The sequence below is a fragment of the Oryzias latipes genome, chromosome 17, assembly GCF_053564925.1.
Source record: "Oryzias latipes strain Hd-rR chromosome 17, Olatipes_Hd-rR_3.1".
Lineage (NCBI taxonomy): Eukaryota > Metazoa > Chordata > Actinopteri > Beloniformes > Adrianichthyidae > Oryzias > Oryzias latipes.
The window spans coordinates 16,079,224-16,104,553 of NC_136253.1; the positions used below are offsets into that span (position 1 = coordinate 16,079,224).

The window sequence follows — 25,330 nt, forward strand, 5'->3', positions numbered from 1 at the left end:
GCCTATGGAGTCCCGGCGACCAGGGCCCTCGAAGACTCTCCGCTCGCACGGCGCACAGAGCTCTCGCATGATGACCTATTTGGAAGAGCTGGCCGACCACGTTGAAGTGCCTCGCTCGGGGGAGGCCTCCTCATCGAGTGGAAACCGAGACGTCGGGCTTGTGAGCGTCTACTCGCATCGTGGGCGTGCTGACGACGGGGCGAAGCGGACGAAGACCGAAAGCTTGTGCTTACGCTTCCACACTCCCTCGGTTGACGAGAGCACAGACTCTGACCTGTGCTCCGCTTCGACGGCTGTAGTGCCCGATGCAGCATCTCAGTGTGATCACGTGTGATGAGATACAAAATAAAATCATGTCAGACGTTTGCCCTGTGTCTCTTTTCCTTGTCTGCACCGTCTGAAGCGATCGGCGCGTCAGGTTCGCGCTCGGAGGACCCGAGTGACCTCAAGCAGAATCTCTGGGGCCCTGCTAGGCGTAGCCACATTGTGCAAAGTGCCTCATAGCATTTTCTTGTCCTTTATATAGTTTTTGTCCTAACCACACTTTTTCAGCACTGAAAAGGATAATAACGAAAACAAAACAGAGACATCTTTCAGAGGTGGACTCGATGGTCTTTATTGTAACGGTGATCAAATGAACACACACATGGGTTTATGTCTTATGAAGTAAGTCACTGAGGTTGGTAGATGCAGGAGCCAATCCCCTTTTCATCTTTCGTCGCATCCTCCAGACGATCGCGCAAATCGCGAGAGCAGCGAGACCGATGGGGATAAGGACAAACAAAACACGATTTCGAAGTCGGCCTGAGAAGAACAAGGGAGATGTTCCGTTAAACCGAGAGTTGATGGTGTCCATCAGCTTTTGCAAATAATAAATTCAATTGTTAAAAATAAATAAATAAGAGCACCACTCACGTAACTGATATTAAATGCAAATGTTAAAGATAAATAAATAAATAAATAAATAAATAAATAAATAAATAAATAAATAAATAAATAAATAAATAAATGAATAAATGAATAAATGAATAAGAGCACCACTCACAAAACTGAATTTTCACTGTCGCTTTTTTGCTGTTTATGCCAGAGGCTACGGCGCAGCTGTAAACCAAGCCAGCGTCCTCAGGAGACAGATCCACGGTGCTGCGGATGTCATAGAGCATCCGTGAGGTCCGTCGTACGGCGGTAGTGGCGTTCAGAGTCCTGCCCGACGGAGGCTGGGTGGACCAAGTCAGCTCGGGTTCCGGGTAGATGCCCTCCGAAATGCACACAACGGTGTTGTCAACCTGCTCCAGACGGACTTTGGTGACCGGAGATGCTGCAGAAACTAAAAGAAGAAAGAAACAAACAAATTAAAAAAAAAAAAATTGAAATAAATAAAAAATGGAAAGCCTCTCTCACCTTCCACCTCCCTCGACGCTTTATCGTCTCCTTTGCCAGTGGCCTGGGTTTCGTTGGGGTCCACGTCGACAACCTCGGTCGGTCGAACCCGGGAGTCGCTGATTGCGTGGACAGTCTGCGTGGACTGCTGGGGGGTGGTCATGGTGTGTGTCCGAGGAGGAGGCGTCGGGCTGGCCAGACTCGGATCCCGGCTGGACCCCTCTTCCCCGGCTGCGCCGCCGCCGTTCGACCAGCCAGGTGGAGGAGGAGGCGTCGGGCGGGCCAGACTCGGATCCCGGTCGAACCCCTCTTTGGCGTGACCGTCGGTGACAGGAGCTGCCGCGAGACAAAACTCGGACTTAGGGCCGCGTCTTCGCTTAACGGTCACAGGGGTTGACTTAATCACAACACTTGCGACTCTTACCTTGCACCATTACTTTGACGTTTCTGGTATGCCCATTTCTCGAGCTGACAACGACACAACGGTATGATCCCTGGTCTTGAAGCTGCACCTTTGACAGCAATATTGAAGCATTTCCTTCAAAGATCTGATCCTCGAACAAGGAGGTTCTGTTGTTGACATTCCCCCTGTCAGGGTTTGTTATACCATATGTGAGGAAGGGAACTATCTCTGGATCCTTAAACCAGCGCACTGTTATGGAGCCCTCCCTCGGAACACTGCAGGGTAAGATGCAGGTTTCCATGACGAGGCAGGTAACGTCGGTGTCTGTAACTACATGACAGCGGCTTAAGAAAAAAAAAACAAGAAAAACAAAACCCCACACATTTTCACAAAGATTCATCAAAGTTTCACCATCTGCCTTCCACAACACAACGAGTTCACTCACCCTCAGCTCTCAGTGTCCACGCGAGAGTCAGAAGGATCCACGGTCCCAATAGGAACCCTCTCATGGTTTATCCGCTCTGATGACTGAGGCCAGATAGAGTACGGTTGGGGTCGAGGGAGTCGGCGGTGGGAGACACAGAAGGACCTTTCGACCGTCGTCGCTCGCTGTCCGCTTCGCTTTCGTCCGAGGGGGCGCTGAAGTTTAATGGGAGCTCGGGGAGCCTGGTAAAACCGTAGCAGATGGTGGTGATTCAGTCAAACACTGCATTCACGGCGGAGTTATAAGGGCTTCGTTCGACCCGCCCAAATCCGTTCCGACGCTAGATGGGGAATTCCCTGAAGGCAGGTCAGGAAAGTGCGAGTTCGGGGCGCATCCGAGTTTCTCGAGCTACATATTCCAGAGAACTCGTAAGGCGAGAATCGAAAGGGCATGCTCATACAGTGAAGGCCGCTCGATTCAATGGCTGAACCTCTCTGCCATCTTTGTCTGTCTTCTATCTACTTTCACACGTAATCGTGTGAGATGATACACAAAGTAAAATCTAGTCAGACGTTTAACCTGGGTTTCCTTTCTTTTGTTTTTTGCGCAGTGTGAAGCGATGGGCTCGGAGGACCCTACCGACCTCGTGGTGAAACCCCGTTAAGCGTAGGACGGTCACCCTGGGTTGCCGCAAAGCGCTCGAAGGCTCATGGAGCATGCCCCATCCTTTTCATTTTTTCGTAACCACACTTTCTCATTACTGAAAAAGCAAAAAGAAAAACAAAATACAGACATCTTTCAGAGGTGGACTCTAGGGTCTTTATTGTTACGGCAATCAAACGAACACACACAAGGGTTCACGTAGCAAAAGTAAGCCTGTGAAGTTGGAACAATGCATGAGCAGGCAGATTGGAAAGGTCCGTCGCCGAGAGTCCCACGGTCAGGCGGGAGCGCATCTCCTGGTTCTCCCTAGCATGCTCCATATCCCGAGAGCCAGGCAAATTGCGAGAGCCGCGACACCGACGGGGATCAGGACATAGATCGTCAGAACTTTTCGGAGTCTGCCTGAGGAAAACGAAAAGAAATAAGCCGTGAAAGCGAGAACAGATTGAGGATAGTGACGCCTCTGGCGTTCGTGCATAATCTGAAGTCCAACAGTAGGTGCAAAAAAAAAGAAACTAAACAAATGAACCACTTGCTTCGCACACCTTCCACCATCAAAGTTGCTTTCTTGCTGTGCTTGCCAGAGGTTACAACGCAGCTGTAAACCATGACAGCGTCCTCGTGCGACAGTAACAAGGAGCTGCGGATGTCGTAGAGCAGCAGCGAGGTCCGCCAGACGGCGGTCGTGGCGTTCAGAGCCCCACCGGACGGAGGCTCGGTGGACCAGGTTAGCTCGGGTTTCGGGTAGATCCCTTTCGAGCAGCAGACGACAGTGTCGTCCACCTCCTCCATGCGGACTTCGAGGACCGGAGCCGCTGCGAGAAACGAATCCTGGGCTCAGCGCAACCTGTTTGCTTGGCGGGCCAAGCGTTCCCTCTCGACAGTGACCGTCGGCCCCTCTCACCTTCAGCCTCTTTCGTCGCCCCATCGTCTCGTTCGGGAGTCGCCGCTGTGCGGTCACGGTCCGCGTCGACGTTCTCTGTTGTTGGACCGTGGTAGCCGCCCTTGTTGGGAAACGGCTGCGTGGACCACCGGGGGGTGGTCGCGGCGTTCAAAGTCCTGCTGGCCGTAGTGGGCTCCGTCGACCGAACCGGTTCGCGTTCCCGGCTGATCCCCTCCGAACTGTCGAGGACCGGAGCCGCTGCGAGACAAACTAGAATTTAGAGCCGCATTTTCGCTAAACGGTCACCTAAGTCACTCACCGCTCTTACCTTGCACGTTGACGTTGACATAAGTGTATCGCTCATTCTTACGGGTTGTAACGTAGCAGGTGTATCTTCCCATATCGTGAAGCTGCACCCAGGACAACCGTAGTGAGGCATTACCTTTAGAGACCTGATCCGAGAACAAGAAACCTCTGCCCTTGACATTCCTGAACTGAGGGTTCGCGTTGTAATATGAAAGAAAGGGGGTGCCCTCGTTATCCTTAATCCAGTGCACTATCGGATTGTCTCCTCTCTGAAAACTGCAGGGTAAGATGCAGGTTTCCATGATGAGACAGGTGATGTTGGTGTCTGTAACAACGTGACAGCGACACAAGAAAGAAAGCAGAAAAAACATTTAGCCGGCAACCCTCCCGAGCCCCTCTTCGACTTTGTAACCTGACTACACAGACTCATCGAATCGAGCCTCTCAAAACACAGGCTCATCGATCGTACTCGTGCTAGGAACAGTATCAGCAAGCCTACAGAGGACTCACCCGCTGCGCTCAAGGTCCATGTGAGAGTCAGAAGTAGCCACGGTCTGAATGGGAGACCTCTCATGGTTTATTCTGACGGGATACACGAAAGTATCTGTCAGCAGTCCGAAAGGGAACGCGAGATTTTAATAAGAACTGGCGGGCCCTAGTACCACTGGAGCCAACGGACGGTTACACTACCGTACCCCGTACCCCCGGTGGAGCGAGCGCACAGTTTATCTCACCTCTGAAAATAAAGGAGAACCAGACACCTGAACACAATACATTTTATTTTCACTCAACGATACAACAAAAAAAAACAATGTGTAGGTCCCTCGAAGGACACCTGAAAACAATCAAACAAACGTGAAAAAGTCAAGTAAAAGTACAGAAACAAAGCCAGCCGAAGCAGATCTCAGTGTAGCGTAGCCGTGTCTCTGGGACATTCATCGACACACATACATGAGCATGTACGCTGCACCTTGGCGGGGGCCTCCGATCGAAGGGCTCCTCACTAGCACCGCAGGTGAGTGGAGACGATGAGGGGCGAAAGTCTGGCAAAGAGGTCGACCAGCGAGCTCTCGGAGGCGCCGTTACCGCACAGGCGTACGAGCGCGATGACGATCCTGTAATACACTTTGGTGAGTTCGGGCACGGGGCTCCGTGCTGCGTGTTTGGAGATCATTACGACGGGGGCCCATTTCAATAGACCCAAGGCGACCCGAGGGTCTGCGTCGTGAGTGTAGCACCTGCCGTCTCGGGACAGCTGCACTCTGTCGGGGCTCAGTAGGTCGACCCCCGCGACGTCGCGCAGCCCGGCCCTGCTCAGGTCCACGGTTAGCGGGGCTCTCGTGCAGTTGAACGCGACCACTTCGACCTTGTGGCTCTCGAACACTCTGACCTTCAGTCTCAGCGTCAGGTTTCGTATCAGGGAAGAAAGCGACTTGGAATCAGATGGAGGCCCCGGCAACGTCTGTTTTCCCCTTCGCGGCGGAGGGTTGCCGAACACCAGCAGGCCGAGCCCGCGGCCCGACTCGTATTTCGTCCCCGTGAGGCTCGGCTCGGCCCGCCACGTGGACCTCTCGGCCGTGTACTCCTCGAACGCGAAGTAGGCGCTGTCCAGGGTGAGCCTGCTGGGTACAACGGCTCTCCCCCGGCCCGCTCTCTCACTCAGGATCCCCAGGGCCCCGCTGAGGATCCCGACGGGGTCCCTTGAGGAGAGGAGGCTTATCGAATCCGCCTCGCGAAAGCCGCATCTGCCCAAAACCTCGATACAGAGCGTGAGCAGGCCCTCGTTTCGCGCCCCGAAAAAAGGACCACCGCGACCAAAGTGCTTGGCGAGGTAAGCCACCGGGTCGATCAGCGCGCAGCCTCGGCAGATCAGCAAGTCGTCCAGATTTAACGCGCGCGTGGGGAGCTTCTCTGCCTCCAAGGCCTGGTGAAGTGTCAGGAGCACCTGAGCGGCGAAGGCGTCAGCTGAGAAAGGCGCCTTCTCGAGAGTCCACTCGGATGCTTTCTTGCAGTCAGCGAACATGGGAGCGTACTGGAACACCACAACGCCGTCGCAGCTCTCCGAGCTCCTGCACAGGCCTCGGATCGGGCCCGCGAACAAGTCCGGTCGCTGCTCCGTGACAGCAATCGAGAGCTCGACGACGTGCTCTATGAACCTCTCGGCGTCCTCCGGAGATGCCTGGGTGAGGATGGCCATCTTTGTGTCGACCTCTCCCTCGCAGCATCCGCTTTTGCCTTTCACGATGACCCGGGGACCTCCCGCGGGCGAGCTGGCCGAAGCGGAGCAGGGGTCTGGCTCTGGAGACCCGATCCGCATCCGCGCGAAGGTGAGTCTCTCCGGAGACCGCCCGACACGGCCCGAGTCTTCCTTGGCGACCTGGGATGAAGCGCTGGCCTTTCTCGAGTACCACACGTAAGGCTGTATGTAACCCGGAGCCAGTCTTATCACGTCGACCCCGTAGAAGATCTTGCTCTCGGATCGGAATGTGGTAGCGAGAGAAGAGGTGTCTGGCACCCGGAAAGCGGGGGGTTCGCAGTCCTCGCAAGCCACCGCGTCACAGGCTCTGTAGCAGCCGGCTCCGATGTTCGTCGGGATCTCCCTCGCCGGAACCGAGACAGCATCCGCGCCCAGGTCCCGATACCTCGGGAGTTCGAGCAGCTCAGACGCCGACCACCTTTCCTGGGGGAACAACGTGATGCACGCCGCCCCGATGGCGACGAACTCCGGATCTGGGCCCGTTCGACCGGACGCCCTCGCGGCCGCGGCTTCCAGCTTCTTCGCGACGTCTCTAGTCCGCGGCCTCGAGCGGAATTGCCGCCGCAGCTCCTTGGCGTCCAAGCTCTTCATGTAATACGAATCGAAGGCGGCTTCCGAGGTAGGCTCGTACGTGCCTAGCAGCTCGGACAAATTCCTCGCGTAGGTCCTGCTGCAAAAACCTTCCCGCTGACCTGACGCCCTGTGGCCGATCAGGGGCGCGCCGCTGTACAGCTCCCAGATCATGCAGTACCAGCTGAACACGTCCGCCTGAGTGTCGGACTCCAGGCACCACAGCACCTCGGGAGCTCTGTTCGCACGGGTGCCCCTGGGCTGATCGGGAGTGGAGAAGTTGCACGCGGTGCCAAAGTCGCTGATCTTGAACACCAGTGGCAGGGGCCTCCTGCTTTCGGCGCGACACACCAGGACGTTTCTGTGCGTAATGTCCCTGTGCTGGATGGCTCTCGACCGCAGGTGGTCCAGGGCGCGCAGAACGTCCAGTTCGACCAGGGGCACGTACCTCGTCTCGGTCCCCATGTGCGCCGAAAACTCGTGCAGGGAGCACGCTGCCTCCTCCATCAGGGATACGACCCTGCCACCCAAAGGGTACCCGGGGGCCTCGCACCACAAGCCCCCGAATGTCCGCAGCACGTTCGGGTGCTTGATGGAGGCTCCGATCAGGACCTCCTCCATCTGGGTCGCGACGTGCGCATAGCGCTTGAACTCGTCCTCCACCACGGGCAGGCTCCAGTTCAGCATTTCGGGGAAGAGGTTGACCTTGGCAACCAGCCCCTCCTCGATGCGCACCGTGACGCCGAACCCGCCGCGGCCCAGCACGGACTTCCCGTCGCGCAGCAGGGACTCGAGGTCGACCGCCGTCGCGGACGCCGTCTCCGGGACGGCGCGTAACGTCCATTTTTCAGACGAGCGGGTGGGCGCCTCTGGCTCGCTACGCCGTCCGAAACTGTCAGCTGTCACAATCGGCGTCGTTGGAGGCACGGTGTCGTACCTCTCTGGTCTCAGGCTCCTCAGCACGGGAGCGCTCCCCTGCTCCTTGGGTCTTATTGAGCACTCGCAGCCCCGGGCAACGCGGCGAGCGACATACTCGAAGCCTCCCGCGCCCAAGATCGCGTTTGCGGCCGCGCACAAGGACCTCACCTCGTCGTTTTTCTGAGATGGGGCGTTTCGCCCTACAGTCGAAAACAGGACCAGAGAACCGTCGCGACCCAGGAACCAGGTCCTCTCTACGCACACCACCAAACGCTCCGTGGTCTCTCGGACGCGAGGTTTCGCGTCCACGCTGCATATCTCTACCTTGTCCGTGTCCACGCCGCATAGCCCGCACAGTCTCGTGAGCCAGGCGACTAGGTTTTCTCTTCCCCGGCGAGGTTCGCACAGATCGAAGCTTTTAGCTCCCAGCCACTCCAGCGCTCCAGGAGCGTCGCTGCAACAAAGAGTCTTAACATGATACAAGCGGTGCTCTCCCAGCAGTCCGAGAAGCCCCCGAGTGCACCGTCCGCCGTCCTCCATGCTTTGCGCGCCCGAAGGGGGCTCTCGGTCAGTTTATAAAATGAACTCAGAAATGAGACAGAAAATCGCGTTTTCTCCCCACGCCTCGGTAGCCCTTTTCGAGTGCCTGATAGTGGCAGGGGCGCCCGCCACTGGCCTGCTGCAGAACGAAGTGGTCAGCAAGCACAGACCCACGCTTCAAAAGAGCCTCGAGCTTCTGAGGGACATGTGGACGAGGTCTGACGCGCTGCACGTGTGTCAGGACGACCTGATCTCGCTCCATCGGATGGAGTGCGAGAGCGCCGGGCACGCCGGCGCCAAGGTCCCGAAATGCATCGCCGTGGACCATCGCAAGTTGTCCAGGTACTACGTGTACCTGCTGTTTCGCTACAGCGTGAGCTTCGCATCGTCCGATCGAGGGGGCTTCATTTACAACAGGTTTCGAGCGTGGGGTGCTGGCGCCGGAGCGGTCGAACCCCTGAGAGACATCCCCCACGCTTGGTTGCCTCCGTTCCAGTCGCCCGCCCCGTCAGCTCCTCCGGAGGAATCTGACTTTGCGCAGCTTTCTCGAGCGGGCAAGCTCCGGGCGCAGACGAGAGGGCCCGGTCGTCACGCCGAAAGGGTTGACCCGAGCGAAGCTGTGGAAAGCGGATGGCGTGAAGCGGACGAATCGAGGTTTGACAGAACAGAGCGAGGGAGAGTGCCTGTTCGCAATGGATGTCGCTCGAGTGCGAAGGAGTTCTCCTCGACAAGGCACGGTCAGGGAAGGGAGGTGAAACAAGGCGGCAGGGGCTACCGCGAAGACAGCGATCGTGACTCGACAGTCGACAGCGGGCGGGAATGTTGAAGTGGCGACCGGATTTGTAGATTTATTGCCCTCTGCTGTCTGTTATGTATGGAAAAAATGAAATAAAATAAAATTTCTGTGCACTCTCCTCGTTCGTCTCTACTTCTTACACTTTCCGCGCTGCCTGGCCGTTATGGCAGGTAGGATGCAACGTCTGTTTGAGCAGATCTCTTCTGCACACAGAAAATACGGTGGAAGGGGCACATGAGCTTTCTCAAGGTCTAGGGACATACTTTACCTCTCTGACCAAAAGTCTTCATGCTTGTCCAACAGTGCACACCTTTATGTTGTGTGTGTTTTTGTGTGCTTGTCTTTTGTGCATGTGTGTGTGTAACTTGCTCCTCAGTATTCAATCGAGTTAAAGATAGGGTCGAGACAGAAAAAACAAAACAAACAAAAAATCAGTCAAGGAGCAACACCCCAGTCAAGGAGTCTTTATTTTGAAATGGAACACAGGAACGTAGAATTCAATTCAAACAAAACCAGGTTCACATCGTTTGGTAAAACGAGTGCACAGCCCGTGACTGTAAAACTAGGGTTTTCTGGGCTCATCCTCGTCAGACGTGCTGTCGACGTATATGTCTCCCGTGCGCCTGAAATGTGACTTGGCTTGGGCGAGTCGCATCTTCTTGCTGGTGAATCTTGAGGTTATGGGCCTCGTGCCGCGATCCACGCATGCTGGCTCAGATTTCTCGGGTTGAGCTGGCGCGCTCGTGGATTCCGTTGCTCCCGTCTGCGTGGTGCGATCGTAATAGATCCTGCCGTGCTTACTCTGGTAGTAATTGCGACGGTACTTTGCGCGCCAGAAGACGCAGTTGCAGCATTCGCAGTCGATTTCATGGTTCCCGAAACCCCAAAGGTGGGCCGGGAAAATTTCTTTGTCGTCGTAGGACTCCACGCTTTCTCCGCCAGACTCCAGCTCGCTGCTGTCGCTCCCGGACTGACGAGACTCTTTGATCCGTTTTTTCAAGTAAGCCATCATGGCCCGATCGTTGTCAGAATCTGACTCGGAATCCTCCACGCTGGCCTGCGGCCCTTCGGGCGAGGTCCCAGTATTGGTCCCGATGGTCCGGCGTCTTGGGACAAACCGCCGTCCTGCGTTGACTTCCTCATCCGAGTCGACGTCCATGCTGCCTGTGAGAAAATTGGATTTTCTAGAAAGGACTGTTTTAATAAAAACGTTCGGTTGGTTCGTTCCCTTCAGTTTCCTGCACACAGAAATGAATGAATAAGACTCAGAGACAATACATAGCTACAGTGAAGATTTACCCCGCACAAAACAGCACAGATTTGTACGCAGGGTTACAGACAGAGGAACATGATCTCAAAGTCTGAACAAAGACACTCATAAAAAGGTTCGGTTTATATACCTAGCATTTACTTATTCAGAAGATGGTCCGAGGGTCTATGGTGTGAAAAACCCACCCACATGCTGTTGCAGGCTAGACACTCGAAGGTCATAAAGCTTCAAGTGCCAGATCTCTCTGATGTTCTCATAGACATTTGCCAGAGCACAAACACCAGGACACACAAAAAGTGAAAAAGGGAGGATGAGGAGAAACTGTGACAACAATATCTCTGCTGTGCTGTCTTAGGATGTAATATAATTTTGAGATGATAATACTGAATCAAGTTTAAACCATTTGTGTAGTAAAAGGTAAAAGTGAATGTAATAAAAGTAAAGATTGAGTTTCTAACTATTCTGTTTCTAATTATTCCTAACACTGCATGTCTCTGAATTCCTGGCTGTTTGCAAGACGATAGGAGGAGAGAAGCCAGCCCCTCCGCTTAAATATTTAACAGGCACACCTTTCCTAAGAAACCTCTTCCCCCACCCACACCCTTTCAGGGGCAGGCACTTGACAGGCTCTGCAGATGAGAGCAAACCTGTTGCACTGTCTCTGTTGTACCTTGTATCTCTGTCGCTTGGAAAGTTTCTAAGTAGTATTCTTTTTGTTTTGTTTTGTTTTTTGTTTCGTTTTCCTCATTTGCTTCTCTCGAGTTTCCAGACCGAAACACTCTCTTCGTTAGAATGGACATCACTCCGGTATCTGGAGGGAGCGCTGGGAGCGACTCGGACTCGGATGTCATGTACATCGAATCTGCCCCGGGGAACAAAATGACCTTCGATCCGGTGAGGGGAGCGACGCTGCTCGACCTGGCTGCGTACGTTGTGGCAGCTCCTGAGAAGCCGAGAGCTCTGTGCCGCGGGCCGAATTTCTCACCCGTGCCTCTGGGACGGCCCTGCGCGACGGTGCCGGTGATGGGAGACGGCAACTGTTTCTTCAGGGCCGTCAGCTACTTGGTCTGCGGCAGGGACGACTACCACTACAAGATCAGAAGCTGGTGCGTCAGGGAAATGAGTTCGAATAAAGAAAAATACAGAGATTTGCTGCGCTCGCAGTACTCGAGCGTGGAGCAGTACATTCTCGAAAGGAGGCCGAAGGATCGGGGTGTCTGGGCCACCGAGGTGGAAATCGCAGCGCTGGCCAACGGCTGGGACGTGAACGTGTACACGCACAACCACGGAGGGTGGGTAGTCTACAGTCCGGACGGCAGGCCTCGGTCGAACGAGCTGCCCGGGATATACGTGCAGAATCAGTTGGGCCACTACGAACCCATCGTGTGCGTGAAGGACCCGAGCGGCTCGGGTTGCTACGGGTTCTGCCGCCACACCTTTGTCGGCGAGTGCCGTCAGGCAGTCTCAGAGCCGCTCCGCTGCATCGCGAGAGGGCTCCGGGATTCAAAGTTCGCCACGTCTCAGAAACCCGGAGAGGCGGACGAAGAGAAAGTAGGGGAAGGGAGGAAAGAAAAAGAAGAGGAAGAATATGAAGATGTAGAAATGGATAAAGAAGAAGAGTGTATCATCAACGGGGAGGATGGCTCCCAGCTGCTCGTACCTAGCACCATGTTCTCGAGGAGAGCAGTTGAAGTGAACATGGAAGAGCTCTACTCTGACTCTGACACGCTCGTCCAGAACTGGTTGAGCGTCATGCGTTCTTGGAAGGGTTTCCTGAACTGGCTGGACGATCGCTGGTGGGGCTCCGTGTCTCGAGATGACATAGCTACGTTCTTGAGGAGCGAGAAGGGGCGATGCGCCGTCGTGGTCTCGGAGCCCCTGGAGCCGAAGATCGGAGCGCTGTGCTCCGTGACGAAGCAGGGCAGTTCGGACGCAGTGCTGACGACGGAGATCGCGATGGAAAGGGGACTTTACGTGTGCAAGGAGCTCAAGGGCTACTACGATGACCCGAGGGACATCGTGCTCCTACTGGGATGCGAGCGAACGGTGGCTTGCAAGCCCTCCAACGTGACGTCCTCGCAACGGAGCTTTTTCGCCGACGCGAGGATACCAGAGCGGCTGCACAGGCTGATACGAGGCCCCATGGGCAAGGTTTGGTGGGGTACGTACACCAACTTGGCCCAAGTGCCAAAGCTGACGTATCCCCTCACGGCTCTGCAGCGACAGAGGAGGCCGAGCGCCATGATCGCTCTGACGGACGTGAAGGAAGAAAGGGGTCCCGGGTACTTGTTCGAAATCATGTACTTGAGCAAACGAAACGGGGGCTACGGACTGCTCATCAACAAGTGCAAGGTCGTGTTCGGCATCCGTGGGTTTACCGTGGTGTGCGGACCGAGGGACAAAAAGTGCCTCGCTTATCACATGGACATGGAGGCCCTGGTGTACGGGCTCAGCCGGCTAAAAAGGCTGATTTTTCTTTCCAAGTGAATGTCTGCACATGATATTACACAATTGTGCTGTCACCTTCACCTTTAGATGCCTCCGTGGGTCAGCTCTGCCCAGCGCGTTATTATTTTTTTCTCGTTTTCTTTTCTCTGTCCATGTGGTTGTGTGCACAAAATAAATGAGTGCGTGAGACCAAACATATTCTTTCTGTCTTTGATTTTTATTGTCACCTTGGCGTTTAGAGCACAGTGCAACCGGTAACACACAATAAAGCATAACCCTCAAATAAACCACGGGACACACTTAGTCGTTGTCAAAATTGCACAAATCCACTGTGGTGAGGTGGCGTTTCTTAGAGCAGAAGTCCAAGGGGAATCGTCTGAGCAAGGCGTCGCAGCCGAGCCGAGTCACGGCCGTGTGCATGTCCAGCAGGTCCTGTGGGCAGTCGGTGCCTCGGTGCCGTGCCTTCACGTTGCTGTACACGTCCAGCACGCTCTGACCGTACAGCAGTGTGAGAGTGAGGGAGCCCGTCACGTGTCCCACCTTCTCCGCGGGGCTCTCGACCAGCACCTTCAGACCGGGCTCGTGTTTGTCGACCGCCACGAAATTGCCGGCCTGGTCGCTCAACGTGTCATACAGGGAAACGACAAAGTTTATCAGCGGGTTGGGAAACAGTTCCACTTCTCCGTTGCCCCGTTTCAAATAACGCCCGACCCCCGAGTTCGCAAACGCGGCCTGGATCGCTCGGTCCACGAGGCTCGTGTTGTCTTCGTACGCAGTCCTGAGGAGCGAAATCACACTCCTGTACGTTTGAGACTTCGGACTCGTCGAGCCCGACCGCTCGGGCACGCACACGTAGCCGTCGACGCACAAGGGCAACGACAGGGACGGGTAGCCGGGCTGGGTCACGATGACCGTCGCCTCACATTGTCCCTTGCACAGCTCGCAGGCGTAGGTGAAGTGTTCCGAGGACAAACAGCCTTTCATGGCGTCGAGGGAGCGCCTCGCCCCATCCGAGGCTCGCACCCCGCCCGACATCATGAAGGCCAGAACGTTCAAGAGAGCCTGTCTGTTGTCGTCGTCGTGCGTGGACGGCGTGCGGCAAAAAGGATCAGTGTCTGTCCCCGCCGCCCTGATCCGGACATCCTTTCCGTTCAACTCCACTTCCCACGCGGACGAGAGTCTGGAGGGGTCGTTGGTGACCACCCTGCTCTTGGCGTAGTTGAGCACCGCAAACTTTGCCGGTATCCTTTCGAAGGTGTCTCTCTTGTACGCCCGCAAGCTCATCTGTTCGATCACAAACATGGGGCTGCATCCTTCGAAAGGCGAGATGAGATCCCGCAGGTCGACGGCGAACAGGAGGGGCTGTTTCGACACGCTGTCCTTAGCCACGTCGTGACAAAAGACGTAGGTCTTCTGACTGTAGGCCATCTCGTCCGCTCCTGGTCGCTCGCTCGCTCGGGGTCCTCCGCACCTCGGTTCAGTTAGTCTGCCCAGTTCACGTCCCCGGACCGCGACCCGTTTGCCGCTCGGGCGCCGTCCCCTTTCTCAACGGAGCCACCAGGCTTCGTTGACGCAACGCCCCAGCTTCCTCTTACCGTTGTCTCCGTACACACTGCGCAGGAGCGTCCGGCCCGACACCTTGTTTGCGCACAGGTCTCTGAAAAAGTCTTTGCAACCGGCGCAGTGATACGTGACTCCCGCGGTCCCTCCGAGAGAGGCCCTGTCGCGGGCCGTCCTTTTCTGTCCCGTTGGCGGCGCTGGACGCACGAGCCACTTTTTGCTCTTGAAGTCCTCTATCCAGGCTCTCAGGGCATCGGGGTCTTCTGTCGTGTACGGCATGATGCGCAGCGTCGAATCGGGCTCCCTGGCGACGACAGAGGAAAACGCGTCGGGCGATCTCACGTGCAGCGCGAGCAACGTCTGGTAGAGAAGCCCCGCGAGGTCCACCAGGGCCCTCTCCGAGGCTTCGCTCTTCGAGATGGACAGCGATCCCTCCGAGCCGGCGAGGCCCGCGTCGACCAACAGGCACGTCGGCAGGCGGAGGGCTATGCGCTCGCCCGAGAGCCCTTCGCCTTCGTCCGAGGTTCCCACGCGCACGACGCCTTCGCGAGTCAGCAAGGCCAGCGAGCGGCCGAGCTCTCCGATCAGGCCGGCGTACACCTCGCGGGGCACCAGCGCGAGATCTTCCTCCAGGACCCTGCGACAGGCTTCCAGTTTGTCCCCCGTGAGGCGAGGCGCAGCCCGACGGAGAGCCCTCAGGCGCTCAAGCTCGCGGAGGCCGCACGCCGGCTCCATGTGTTCCGGACAGACGTTCATCAGCGCGTTGAACGCGGCCGTAGCTCTGCTCAGGCGCTCTCGGACGGCGGAGAATGACAGGACCAGGTGCCTCCTGCAGTCTGCCAGGATCTCGAGCTCGTCCGCGCCGCTCCCGTACATGCGTCGCGGAAGGCAGTAGTCCACGATGCAGTGGGCCACCAGCTTCCCGGATCGGCCGACGAGCTCACGGTCTGCCTTGTGCGCCGTCAAGACCCTGGCGTCGGCGAAGCACTGGCTCTGAGGCTGACAGGGGTGAGGGACCAAACGGCCCGCCGAGGCGCTCCGGGCGCCGGCCTCGCCGTCGCCGCCTCGGGCGTGTTTGTCCGAGAGGCAGGCGAGGGACCCTCCGAACATCGCGGTCGTGCACCCCGAGGTGGCCTGCAGGTTGAGCGGGTACCTGTAGAAGGTGGCTTCGATGGGGCTGCACTTGTAGAACTCCTCGCACTCCACGGGTTTCACAGAGAGCCCGGTTATCCTCTGCAGCCACGTGCGGACGATCTCCACGTACGTCGTCTTCACGCCGGACTTGCTCGCTTTGAAACGTTCCAGCGTCTGTTGGCTGAAGTGCTTGTTTTTCGCCGATTTGACGAGGGCGCTCCAGGGAAAGAAGCCCGCTCCCATCTTGGACGCGATGAGCTCGGAGGCTCGGCACGCGAGCAGGTCCCTGAGCACTCCGTGTCTTCTCGAGAACAGGTGGTTCATGCAGTACGCCCCGTCCTTGTACAGGGCTCTCGCCGTGACGATGCCGGAACCCGGCCTCGCCAACGTGACGGAGACGGCCGAAAATCCGCCGTCCAGTTTCAGCTCCGTTACGCGCAGCACCCTGTGGCCTACGAGGAGGGCTTGCGCTCGATCCAGCTGCTCCCACCGCCCGCGGCCGTCCACGGTGAGCTCGCTCTCCGGGTACAGCACGAGGTCCCCCTCCAATAGCCGATGCCACGGTAGGGTGGAGAAGCAGGAGAGTCCGTGGGGCTCCAGCTTCACGCAGTCTCCCCTCATGACGCAGGCCACGAAAGTGTCCGCGACGGCGGAATCGCAGGGCGAGCGCAGGCTTTTTACAGCGGAGAGTCCTCTGATCTTGACCGTCGAGGAGGACATGCAGCCCCTTCCATCAAGGTTGTGAGTGAGAGACACGTAGCTCTTCTTCGCCACGTGGCAGTACACCGAGCTGCTGTACTCGTATTCCAGCTTCACCCGCCGGTCCTTCACGAAGGGCCTCGTCACGTCCAGGAGGCTCCGGGAGTCCGGAGTTTGCGCCACGTACACGGGGTAGCCCTCCTCCGTGAAGGCGCCCTCGGGGTCTCTGATCACCGCCACCGGCTCGTTGCCCCTCTCTATGGTGTACATCCTCTTCAGAGTGTCCTCCACCAGCGCCAGGTGCACGTATCGGAGGAAACCCGGTACCTCGGAGGCAGCGCGTTCGAATTTCGCCCCCAAGGCCGCCAGGGAGGCCGCCGCGAAGTTCCGAAGCCGCTCGGTCTCGAGCTCCGGGGACTCCCCGTCGCCCGGCTGTTCGTCCGACACGTCGCTCTCGGGCAGGTCGTCCGGCCCGTACCCCGCGGACACCATCACGCTGTCCGTGTCCCCGTACATGACCGGGCAGCGGTTTTTGTAAAAAGTCGACACGCAGTCGTTCACAACCGATATCTGTCTCCTGCCGTGTCCCGATATGAGGGACCCGCAGGGTGGGGGAGCGGTCCCGTAAAACGAATTGGCCATGACTTTGCACTCTGCCTCCTGCACCTTGTAGTACGCTCGCTCCGCGTCGCAGAGGGCCGGGTCCTTAAGCTTGGCCTTGAACTCGTCCCGCCTGTTGAGGTAATGCTCCACGGAGGAGGAGAAGACGGCCGGCGCCCGCTCGAAGACGGCTCGGTCCGCGTCGTACCGGAGGATCAGCGTCGCGTACTCGAAGCCTTCGGCCTCCCACTTGTACACGACCCATCCGGAGAGATCGTGGGGGAAGGAGCGCGGAGGCCAGGGCACGGTGGTCTCTGGAGAAATGTTGAGCGCGCACATGATGGACGGGTACATGCTGGCGAAATCGAAGGCCAGCTCCAAGCCCATGCCGGGCCCAGAGTAGTGGAGGCCCGAGAGGGGTTCGCACACGGACCCTCCCTTCCACGTGTCCTCGCCCGCTCCGTCGAGCCCCGGCGGTGAGGCGTCCCAGGGCTCGCGGCTGCTCAGCTCTCTGCCCGAGGGTCCCGCCCTGACCCTCAGAGTGTCGAGCACGTACTTGAGCTGGGGCATCTGGACCGAGTGGATGCTCTGAACGAAACCGCCAAAGTTGTCTCCCCGCCCGTGCACCACCACGTCTATGTTGAGCGTGATCCTGCACCTGTGGAACAGCGCGGACGCGGGCTTGAGCGCCTTGGCCATCCTCGAACACAGCTGCGAGTCCACCAAGTTGTACAGCAGCACGGCGAACAGTTCGGTCCCGCCGCGGTGGATCATGCCGTCCATCATCGAGTAGGGCACGTCGGTCAGCTTCCGCAGCTTACGTGGGTCTTTGGGAGGCAGTCCGCGCAGCTCTCGGTCTCTGGAAATCACGAAGGGCGCCACGTCGTTCAGCTTCATGCTCGTGCAGGCGAATCTGATCTCCCTGGTGCCCGCCATCCTGTACAGGTCCACGACTGTCATGCCGCAGCCGATCATCTTAAAGTGGCCCAGCTTGCCCTTGTCCTTGTTGAACTTGTCCACGTGTCGACACGCCGCTTCGACCTCGCGCTCGGTGAGCTTGCCTCCGGTCAGGCTCGAGCCCAGGGCGGTCAGCATCTCCTTGTAGATTTCCAAGTGGCGCACCGACTCGAAACGGAAAACGGGAGGCAGGTCTTCCGAGAGGTGCCTGGTGACAAAGAGCCCGTGCCAAGACCGGAGGATTTCAGCGCACCTTCTGCGGGTATCCTCGTCCGATCGCTCTGCGTAGTTGGAGTCCGCGTAGAAATGCACGCGCTGGTCGATGACTCTCAGGTCGAATTCCGCATTGTACACGTACAGGAGCTCCACGCCGTGGCGATCGAGCAGCCGCAGGGTCTGCTCTAGGAGCGCGAGCTCTCCGGCGCAGGGGTAGAAAAGGATCCTGGACGCGGACTCCAGTCCCACGGCCTCCACGAGCGCGCCATCGGGTTTCGGGCGTCCCTGGCCCTTTACCTTCAGTTTGTTGTAGACCACTATCAGTTGTTTCCTGTGACTCCCCGGCTCGGGCTTTGGGAGGTGCGAGTTCATCAGCACCAAGGACACGCATGTGATCTCGTGCTCCTGTCCCGGCATGTCACTGGCCAGGGCCGGTATGGACACCCGACAAGCCCCTCTGAGCGGGCCTTTCTTCAAGTCGCTCAGGATCTTGACCAGTTTGCTCCTGTACGCCGTCAAATCGGAAACCGTGCGCTCCGTGCAGTAGGGGAACCTGTGGGCGAAAAACTCGCACCTCAGGGAGCGATCGCGGAAGGCCTCGTCCACCACGGTCTCGATGTCAAGACAGGCGGCCCTGTAGACGTGCGGCGCGTGCACGGTGTCAAACAGCTTGGCCTCCTCTTCGGACCTCTCGTGGTCGTACACGAGCTCGCTTGGGACCAGGGTCCCGCCACACTTTTCCTCGGGCAAGAAATACACTCGTCCGTACATGACATCGCAGCACAGGGCCGGCGTGTTGCCGTCCCGTGCAACGTAGTAGCCGCTCTCTGGGTGGAAATCCCCAAACGTGAGAGCTCCTTTTACGGTCTCCATATATTTTTTGGCCAGCGCTATGCTCCCCAGCGGGAACGCAGCGGCCTTCACTTCCCTTTTCACGTCGTCGTGCACCACTCTCACGTGAGCCGGCTCCGCAGCAAAGTGTCTGCGCCACTCTCGACTCACCCGCTCCCAGCTCTCACAGGCGTCGCCCTGGTCAGAGTCCAATTCCAAGTCATAGCCCACCACGGGCATTATGCCCACCACTTTGAAACACACTGTGGTGTACACCGTGGTGCCGTTGTGAGCCTGCAGCACCAAGCCCCTGCACAAGAGTGCCTCCTCCAACCTGTGAAACATCACAGACTTGACCATGAGCCCGATCAAACCTCTTTCCGAGGGCGATACTGGTCTACGTTTCGGAAAGATGTCGGGGAACAAATTCACGAAAGGAATGGGCCTATCCATCGTTCTCCTCAGAAAAAAAAAATGGGGGGTACAGTGAACTTAGACTGGACACAAGGTGTTTGGTTTATTTTTATTTTATTTTATTTATTTTTAAATTCCTTTTCTCTTCTATTTTCTTCTTCTTCTTTCTTATTCACCTCTTTTCTTTCTTCTTCTCAACACAGGTTCCCCTTGCTACACAGAAGGACTCCGACCGCCGCTGAAAGGGTCCGGCCACGATCTAAAATCTCCGACGTAGCAAAGACCAGCCCCGACCGCCAGCAAAACGATCCGATCGAAAAGAGGCAGCCTCTGAAAGTGTCCAACCCACAGCAAAAAACTGACGGGGATGCCCTGCCTCCAGACTCTGAGCGTTTCCCACCGCCTCAGTTGAAGTCAGACTGCTCACTTGGCCAGCCTACCGATGAGCTCGTGAGTGAGTGAGCCAGAGGCCGCCTCTGAAAGTGTCCAACCCACAGCAAAATCTGATCGAAAAGAGGCCGGCTGTGGGCGCCTCTGAAAGTGTCCAACCCACAGCAAAAAACTGACGGGGATGCCCTGCCTCCAGACTCTGAGCGTTTCCCACCGCCTCAGTTGAAGTCAGACTGCTCACTTGGCCAGCCTACCGATGAGCTCGTGAGTGAGTGAGCCAGAGGCCGCCTCTGAAAGTGTCCAACCCACAGCAAAAAACTGACGGGGATGCCCTGCCTCCAGACTCTGAGCGTTTCCCATCGCCTCAGTTGAAGTCAGACTGCTCACTTGGCCAGCCTACCGATGAGCTAGTGAGTGAGTGAGCCAGAGGCCGCCTCTGAAAGTGTCCAACCCACAGCAAAATCTGATCGAAAAGAGGCCGGCTGTGGGCGCCTCTGAAAGTGTCCAACCCACAGCAAAAAACTGACGGGGATGCCCTGCCTCCAGACTCTGAGCGTTTCCCACCGCCTCAGTTGAAGTCAGACTGCTCACTTGGCCAGCCTACCGATGAGCTCGTGAGTGAGTGAGCCAGAGGCCGCCTCTGAAAGTGTCCAACCCACAGCAAAATCTGACGGGGATGCCCTGCCTCCAGACTCGGAGCGTTTCCCACCGCCTCAGTTGAAGTCAGACTGCTCACTTGGCCAGCCTACCGATGAGCTCGTGAGTGAGTGAGCCACGCGCAGATCCAGATGTAGTGTTGGCAGCAGGTTCGCGCACACCACGAGCATGGAGTCTGACAAAAAGGCCCCGCAGAAGGAGCGAGCGGCGTTGCCCCACAGGGAATCTAACACCGCCGTGGTGCGAATGGTGGAACTCCCCACCGACAGGAGAGCTCTGTTCCTCGCGTTGGACACCGAAATGCTGCACGACGACGAGACGGTCGAGCTGGCTTTTCGGGCTCTGCCGCCCTGCGAAAGGTCTTTGGTGCAGCTGCTCCTCTACCTCACCTATTGCTGCAAAGGACAAGTCCTCCAGTTGACCTTGGAGGACCCGGACTTTTCGAGCATGTCGGCCCCCGTCAGGGAGGACTTTGCGCACGGAAGGCTTTTCTGTTTCGTGTTGGACATGAACGGGGGCGACTCTCCCGGAATTTCTAGCTTTGTGGCCGCTGGACGCGAGTCGGGTAAACGTCGCGGTCGCGAGGACGGCGACCCGGCCGAGTGCGTTTACGGCGGTGGTCTACTGCGTTTCGTGGAGGCGGACGCGAGCGTGTTCCGCAGTCCCGGGGCGAGCGGAGACGAGCCTTCCGACACCAGTGTGGACAGCGAGCCTGACGAGGGCGATGACGGCGACGAGGAGCCACACGACTGGACCGCCATCGACTACGAGCTTGGAGAGGAGGCCTACAACGCCTTCATGAGACTTCAGCTCGTCAGGCAGAAAGCTGTGTCGCTGAACAACGCTATGATCGTCATGAGAGACCCCAAGGGAGAACTGAACCCTGCGTTCGAGTGGTTAGACATTCGCAGCGATACGCTGAACCCCGACAAGATAGATCGGAAAAAGGTCAAGGAACTGCAGGGCTCGATGTACGTGCCCGCCTGCCAGGGCGGAAAGCAGACGACCGCGCTGCCCGAGGCGATCACCGGTCTGACGCTGAAGTCCTTGGCCGAGGCGATAGGGAGGATCACGGACACCGAGAGTCGGGACCAAGGCAAGGAACTCTTCGAGCGCCTGGTCTCGAGGCTCGCAGAGGACAACTGGAGAAGGCACAAAGTGGTGCAGAGGTACAGCTCGAGCATCCCAAACGACGCAAGATTCTTGGAGGAGGTGAGAGCCTTCACGCGAGCCCTCGCGGGCGGGACAGCGCCCCAAGTCTGCGTGGGTAGGCTCCTGGTGTTTAGGTACTCGATCGAAAGGCTTATAGACAGGGACAAACCCGACGCCTTCCTGAACTCCATGCTCCACAGGCACATGCCGGTGACGAAGCCTCGCATCTCGAGAGCGCTGCGAGAGATCAGGGCCAACCGCAGGACCCGGCACCTCGCTCGGCTGTTGACGGGCGGCCGCTGCCACTGCCCCTGCCCCCGGCCCGGCCCGGCCGTCGACCAGGATCGTCGAGGGAGGAGGTGCCGGGAAGACTGTCAGACTGCGTACGCGTGCTTCTACAACGTGTGCGAGCAGCACCCCTTCTCCGTGAGCAGGTGCGACTACAACCATTACTTTGCGCACCTGTACCCTCACCTGGGAAAACTCGAACGCCTGAGCAAGGACATGAAGACGAAATACGGAGGACACAGGCACTTCGAGAGCATAGCCAACATGGTCTTCGACATCCTCGCGAAGCGCCGTTCCTCGCACGCCGACGCGCTGTACGCGGGGCTCCGGGACCTGATGGGAGAAGGGATGCTCAACTCGCGCCTGTCTCTCGGCCGCGCTCTCCCCGACATACACGAGGAGCTGTGCCTGGAGTTCCCGGCTGAGGACTACTACGACGACTACGCCGAGGACCCGCGCTCGCTGAACCCGGTGAAGGTCTACGACCACGCGCTGGTGCGCTACATGTTCTCTGACAGCCTCCAGGTGGGCAGGCTATTTCAGGCCTCCACCACCTTCAACTACGTGGTGACCAACACCGCGCCCAGGTACACGATCGAACGGATCATGCTGTTCAACGTCACCGGGCCCGGGGAGGGCAAGAGCTACGCCAACAACGTGCTGAACTGCCAGTTCAGGCAGGTGAAGGGCTGCATAGAGACGCTCACGTCCTTCACCCCGCAAGCTTTCAAGTACAAGCAACAGAGGAAAGCTTGCGTGGTGATGATAGACGACGCTCACATCACCCACGAGAAAAACCTAAAGGCCCTGGACAAGGAGTCCAGCGTGATACCCAACACGTTCAAGAACCTGCTGGACACCAGCGTCTTGGAGAGCGACGTGGTGGGCAAGGACGCGTGCAGCGGAAAGGTGGACACCGTGAGGTATCACGCGGTGCACAACTGCGGGTTCGTGTGGAACACCAACACCCTGGGGTTCGTGAGCGACGCCTGGGCCGACCGCTGCGTGATCATGGAATCCGAGTTCTCGGCGCACGTGACTCGGACGCGCAGCTCGAAACAGCTGCAGGACACAGTGGAGAAGCGATCCATGGACAAGGTGGCTGCCGTCTGCCTGTACAGGCAGAACCTGGTGCAGTCGGCCACCATGATCGCCGAGTCCGAGATCATGCAGTTCGACAGGAGGTTCGACGCGGCCAGAGACGCCTGCGTCGAGGCCATGTACGCCAGTCACGTCGTGTGCGCGGGAGCCTTGAGCAGACGGGTGTCCTTCTGCATAAACCAGCTGGTCTTCGCCGAGGCCATGAAACTGGCCTGCCACTTTGTGTTCGACGTGTGGGTCCCTCCGTGGACGGAGGTGCCAGACGAGGGGAGCTTCCCGGACCTCCGCGGCTTCTGGACGCAGCTGAACAGGAACAGACTGAGGGCCCTGGACAGGCTGTCTTTCGGACAGATCTGCCTGGAGACCAACGCGGCGTTCAAGCTCTGCGCGGCCGCCTGCCTGCCGGACATTTGCCCCCGCGTGCTGGACGCGCAGGGACGCTTCGCGTGCAAGGCGCTGGGCCGCCTTCTTTGTCAGGTGCGGGAAAAGGGCCTGAAGACCGCCGTCAAGGACGGTCAGATGTGCATTTCGGGCGTCGATTCTTTGAGTTTTTCGGGCCCCGAATTTAGAGGCGGCAACGACGCCGCTCACGAAATGCTCCAGCTTTGCTCGAACTGCACGTTTCCCGAACGTGGCGGGACGGGTCCCAGGAGCCGCAGGCTCTGCTCGTACAAATGCGCCCCCTCTCAGAACACGCAGCAGGGCAGGCGTGGACACGCTCGGCCCAAAAAGGTGAGCTCCGTCACCCTTTCTCTCGAAGCGGTCTACGACATGCTGGCTCTGTACGCGCCCGAGGCGCACCGGGGCTTCTGGGACCAGCTGGGCGAAGCGATGATGGACGCCTATGACAACGAAACGGTCGAAAAGACCAACGCGTTCGGGACCGCACAGGCCGACGGGGACGAGGAGATGGATCGGAGCGCTAGACTGGTGTTTTCCCTGGACTTCGGCGACGACCCGGTTCGCTCCCTGATACTCGAGGCGACGGCGGGAGTGGATCCTCTGAACGAGCTCTCGTTCAACAAATGCGCCATCGGGGGACAGCTCTTTCGCTGCACTGCGCCCTTGTACTACGGAGGGCTGGTGGCGAGAGCCTTCAGGCTCAGGGGAGACGACCCGCCGCGGGGATCTCTGGACCCTCTGCACGAGAGGGAGTCCGAGAGAGGCCCGGCGGACACTTTTCACGGGCCTCGCTTGAGCGTCTACTCGCCGGAGTACTCGGGCCTGCCGGTGAAAAACGTGAGCTCCTTCTGCGCCACGCGAACCGTGTACCACCAGGAGCGAATTCTGCTGAGGGAGGAAGACGGCACCCGCCGGCCCGTCGTCGAGCTGGAACCGGATTGGGAGTGGCTGGAAGCCTGCGAGGTGTTCAACAGACTGCACGGTCATGATGCGTTCACCGTCGAAAGCCTGAAACGGGACTACGCCGTGGCCATGACTGTGGTCAAGGGGGAGGACGCGTCCAGGGCGCCTATGAGATCGCGAAGGTTGGCCCGCGCGGTGAGCGTCTTGCGCAAGGCCGACGGTCGCGCCGCTCTGGAGATGAGAACGTGGCCTTCGACCCAGTCTCGCGCAGGTGAAACTCGGCACGAAGTGAGGACTTCTGGACTGAAAGGGATGGGCCGTTCGCGCAAACGGCTGACCTCCAGGTCAGTCTGCTCTGAGAGCCTTGACAAGCGACGGAGACGTTGACTAGGAACATCTGAGCGATTCGCTGGACAAATCTTTTGTATTTTTCCATTTTATTGTCTATGAGAGCGTCTCCAAGTCATGCTGTAATAAAAAAAAAAATCACCACGCAAAACCAATTCTGGGTGTCTTTGTGGCTTTTTTATTCGTTTTGTTATTGTTTTATTCCACAGCCAGTGAAAACCACACACAATGTTTGCAATAGCTTCTGAACCTATTGCTCGAACGCCAACCCTCTCCTCTCGTGACGGAGTTCTGGGCCCTTTTGGTTTCCAGCCTGGGTCAGCCCTAAATGTAAATCCCGAGGCTCTTCCCCTGACTGTTCGAGCGTGGGATTTACTCGTGGGGCAGCGTGCCGTAGTGAGGGGCGGCGGTATTTCCCTCTCAAATGCGTGGCTGGGGACAGCGAGGACTCCGATGGGCAGACTCTGAAACAGAATGAAGAGTGCAGTATCTAACAGCAGCACCGAAAGTGTTTCGCACGACTACCAGTCGCCTTTCTAAGCACCGTTTTTTTTTTTTAAAAAAAAGCACAGCTTCTTTTGCTTTTCATTTCTTTTTATCACTCTCCAAAGCTCGGCGGGGTCTCTGAGCCTGCTCTGAAGCATCTCTGTTCCCCGTTGTATGCCCACAAGAACAAAACAAAAATCTGGGTTCTTCTCAGAAGAGTCACACTCCACTGAGCTCTGCGGGCTGCAATTGCTTCAGGTGTGGGGCTGGAAAGCCAACTCTTTCTCCATTTCGCTGAGCTATCCCTGGGTTGAAATAAAAAAGTCATACCAAA

General features: G+C 57.6%; 2 protein-coding genes across 5 annotated transcripts; both read right to left on the reverse strand.

Annotated features, from left to right (window-relative positions):
• Positions 1 to 591: 591 nt before the first annotated feature.
• Positions 592 to 2,498, reverse strand: LOC144986722 (uncharacterized). 3 transcript variants are annotated; one of them, XM_078934626.1, is made up of 5 exons: positions 2,229 to 2,498; positions 1,805 to 2,113; positions 1,402 to 1,716; positions 1,046 to 1,327; positions 592 to 804 (listed from the first exon to the last, which is right to left on the reverse strand). In XM_078934626.1, exons 1-5 carry the CDS (start codon positions 2,290 to 2,292, stop codon positions 653 to 655), a joined length of 1,122 nt encoding a protein of 373 aa, XP_078790752.1. In that variant the 5' UTR covers positions 2,293 to 2,498; the 3' UTR covers positions 592 to 652. The 3 variants fall into 3 exon arrangements, with proteins under 3 accessions (XP_078790752.1, XP_078790753.1, XP_078790750.1); XM_078934627.1 differs by lacking the exon at positions 2,229 to 2,498 and having other exon boundaries at positions 1,805 to 1,892; positions 1,988 to 2,171; XM_078934624.1 differs by having other exon boundaries at positions 1,805 to 2,332.
• A 505-nt stretch (positions 2,499 to 3,003) lies between these two features.
• On the reverse strand, positions 3,004 to 4,793 carry LOC144986723 (uncharacterized). Of its 2 annotated transcripts, XM_078934629.1 has the most exons (5): positions 4,570 to 4,793; positions 4,082 to 4,384; positions 3,775 to 4,011; positions 3,416 to 3,685; positions 3,004 to 3,272 (listed from the first exon to the last, which is right to left on the reverse strand). In XM_078934629.1, exons 1-5 carry the CDS (start codon positions 4,631 to 4,633, stop codon positions 3,148 to 3,150), a joined length of 999 nt encoding a protein of 332 aa, XP_078790755.1. In that variant the 5' UTR covers positions 4,634 to 4,793; the 3' UTR covers positions 3,004 to 3,147. The 2 variants fall into 2 exon arrangements, with proteins under 2 accessions (XP_078790755.1, XP_078790754.1); XM_078934628.1 differs by having other exon boundaries at positions 3,004 to 3,685.
• Positions 4,794 to 25,330: the final 20,537 nt, after the last annotated feature.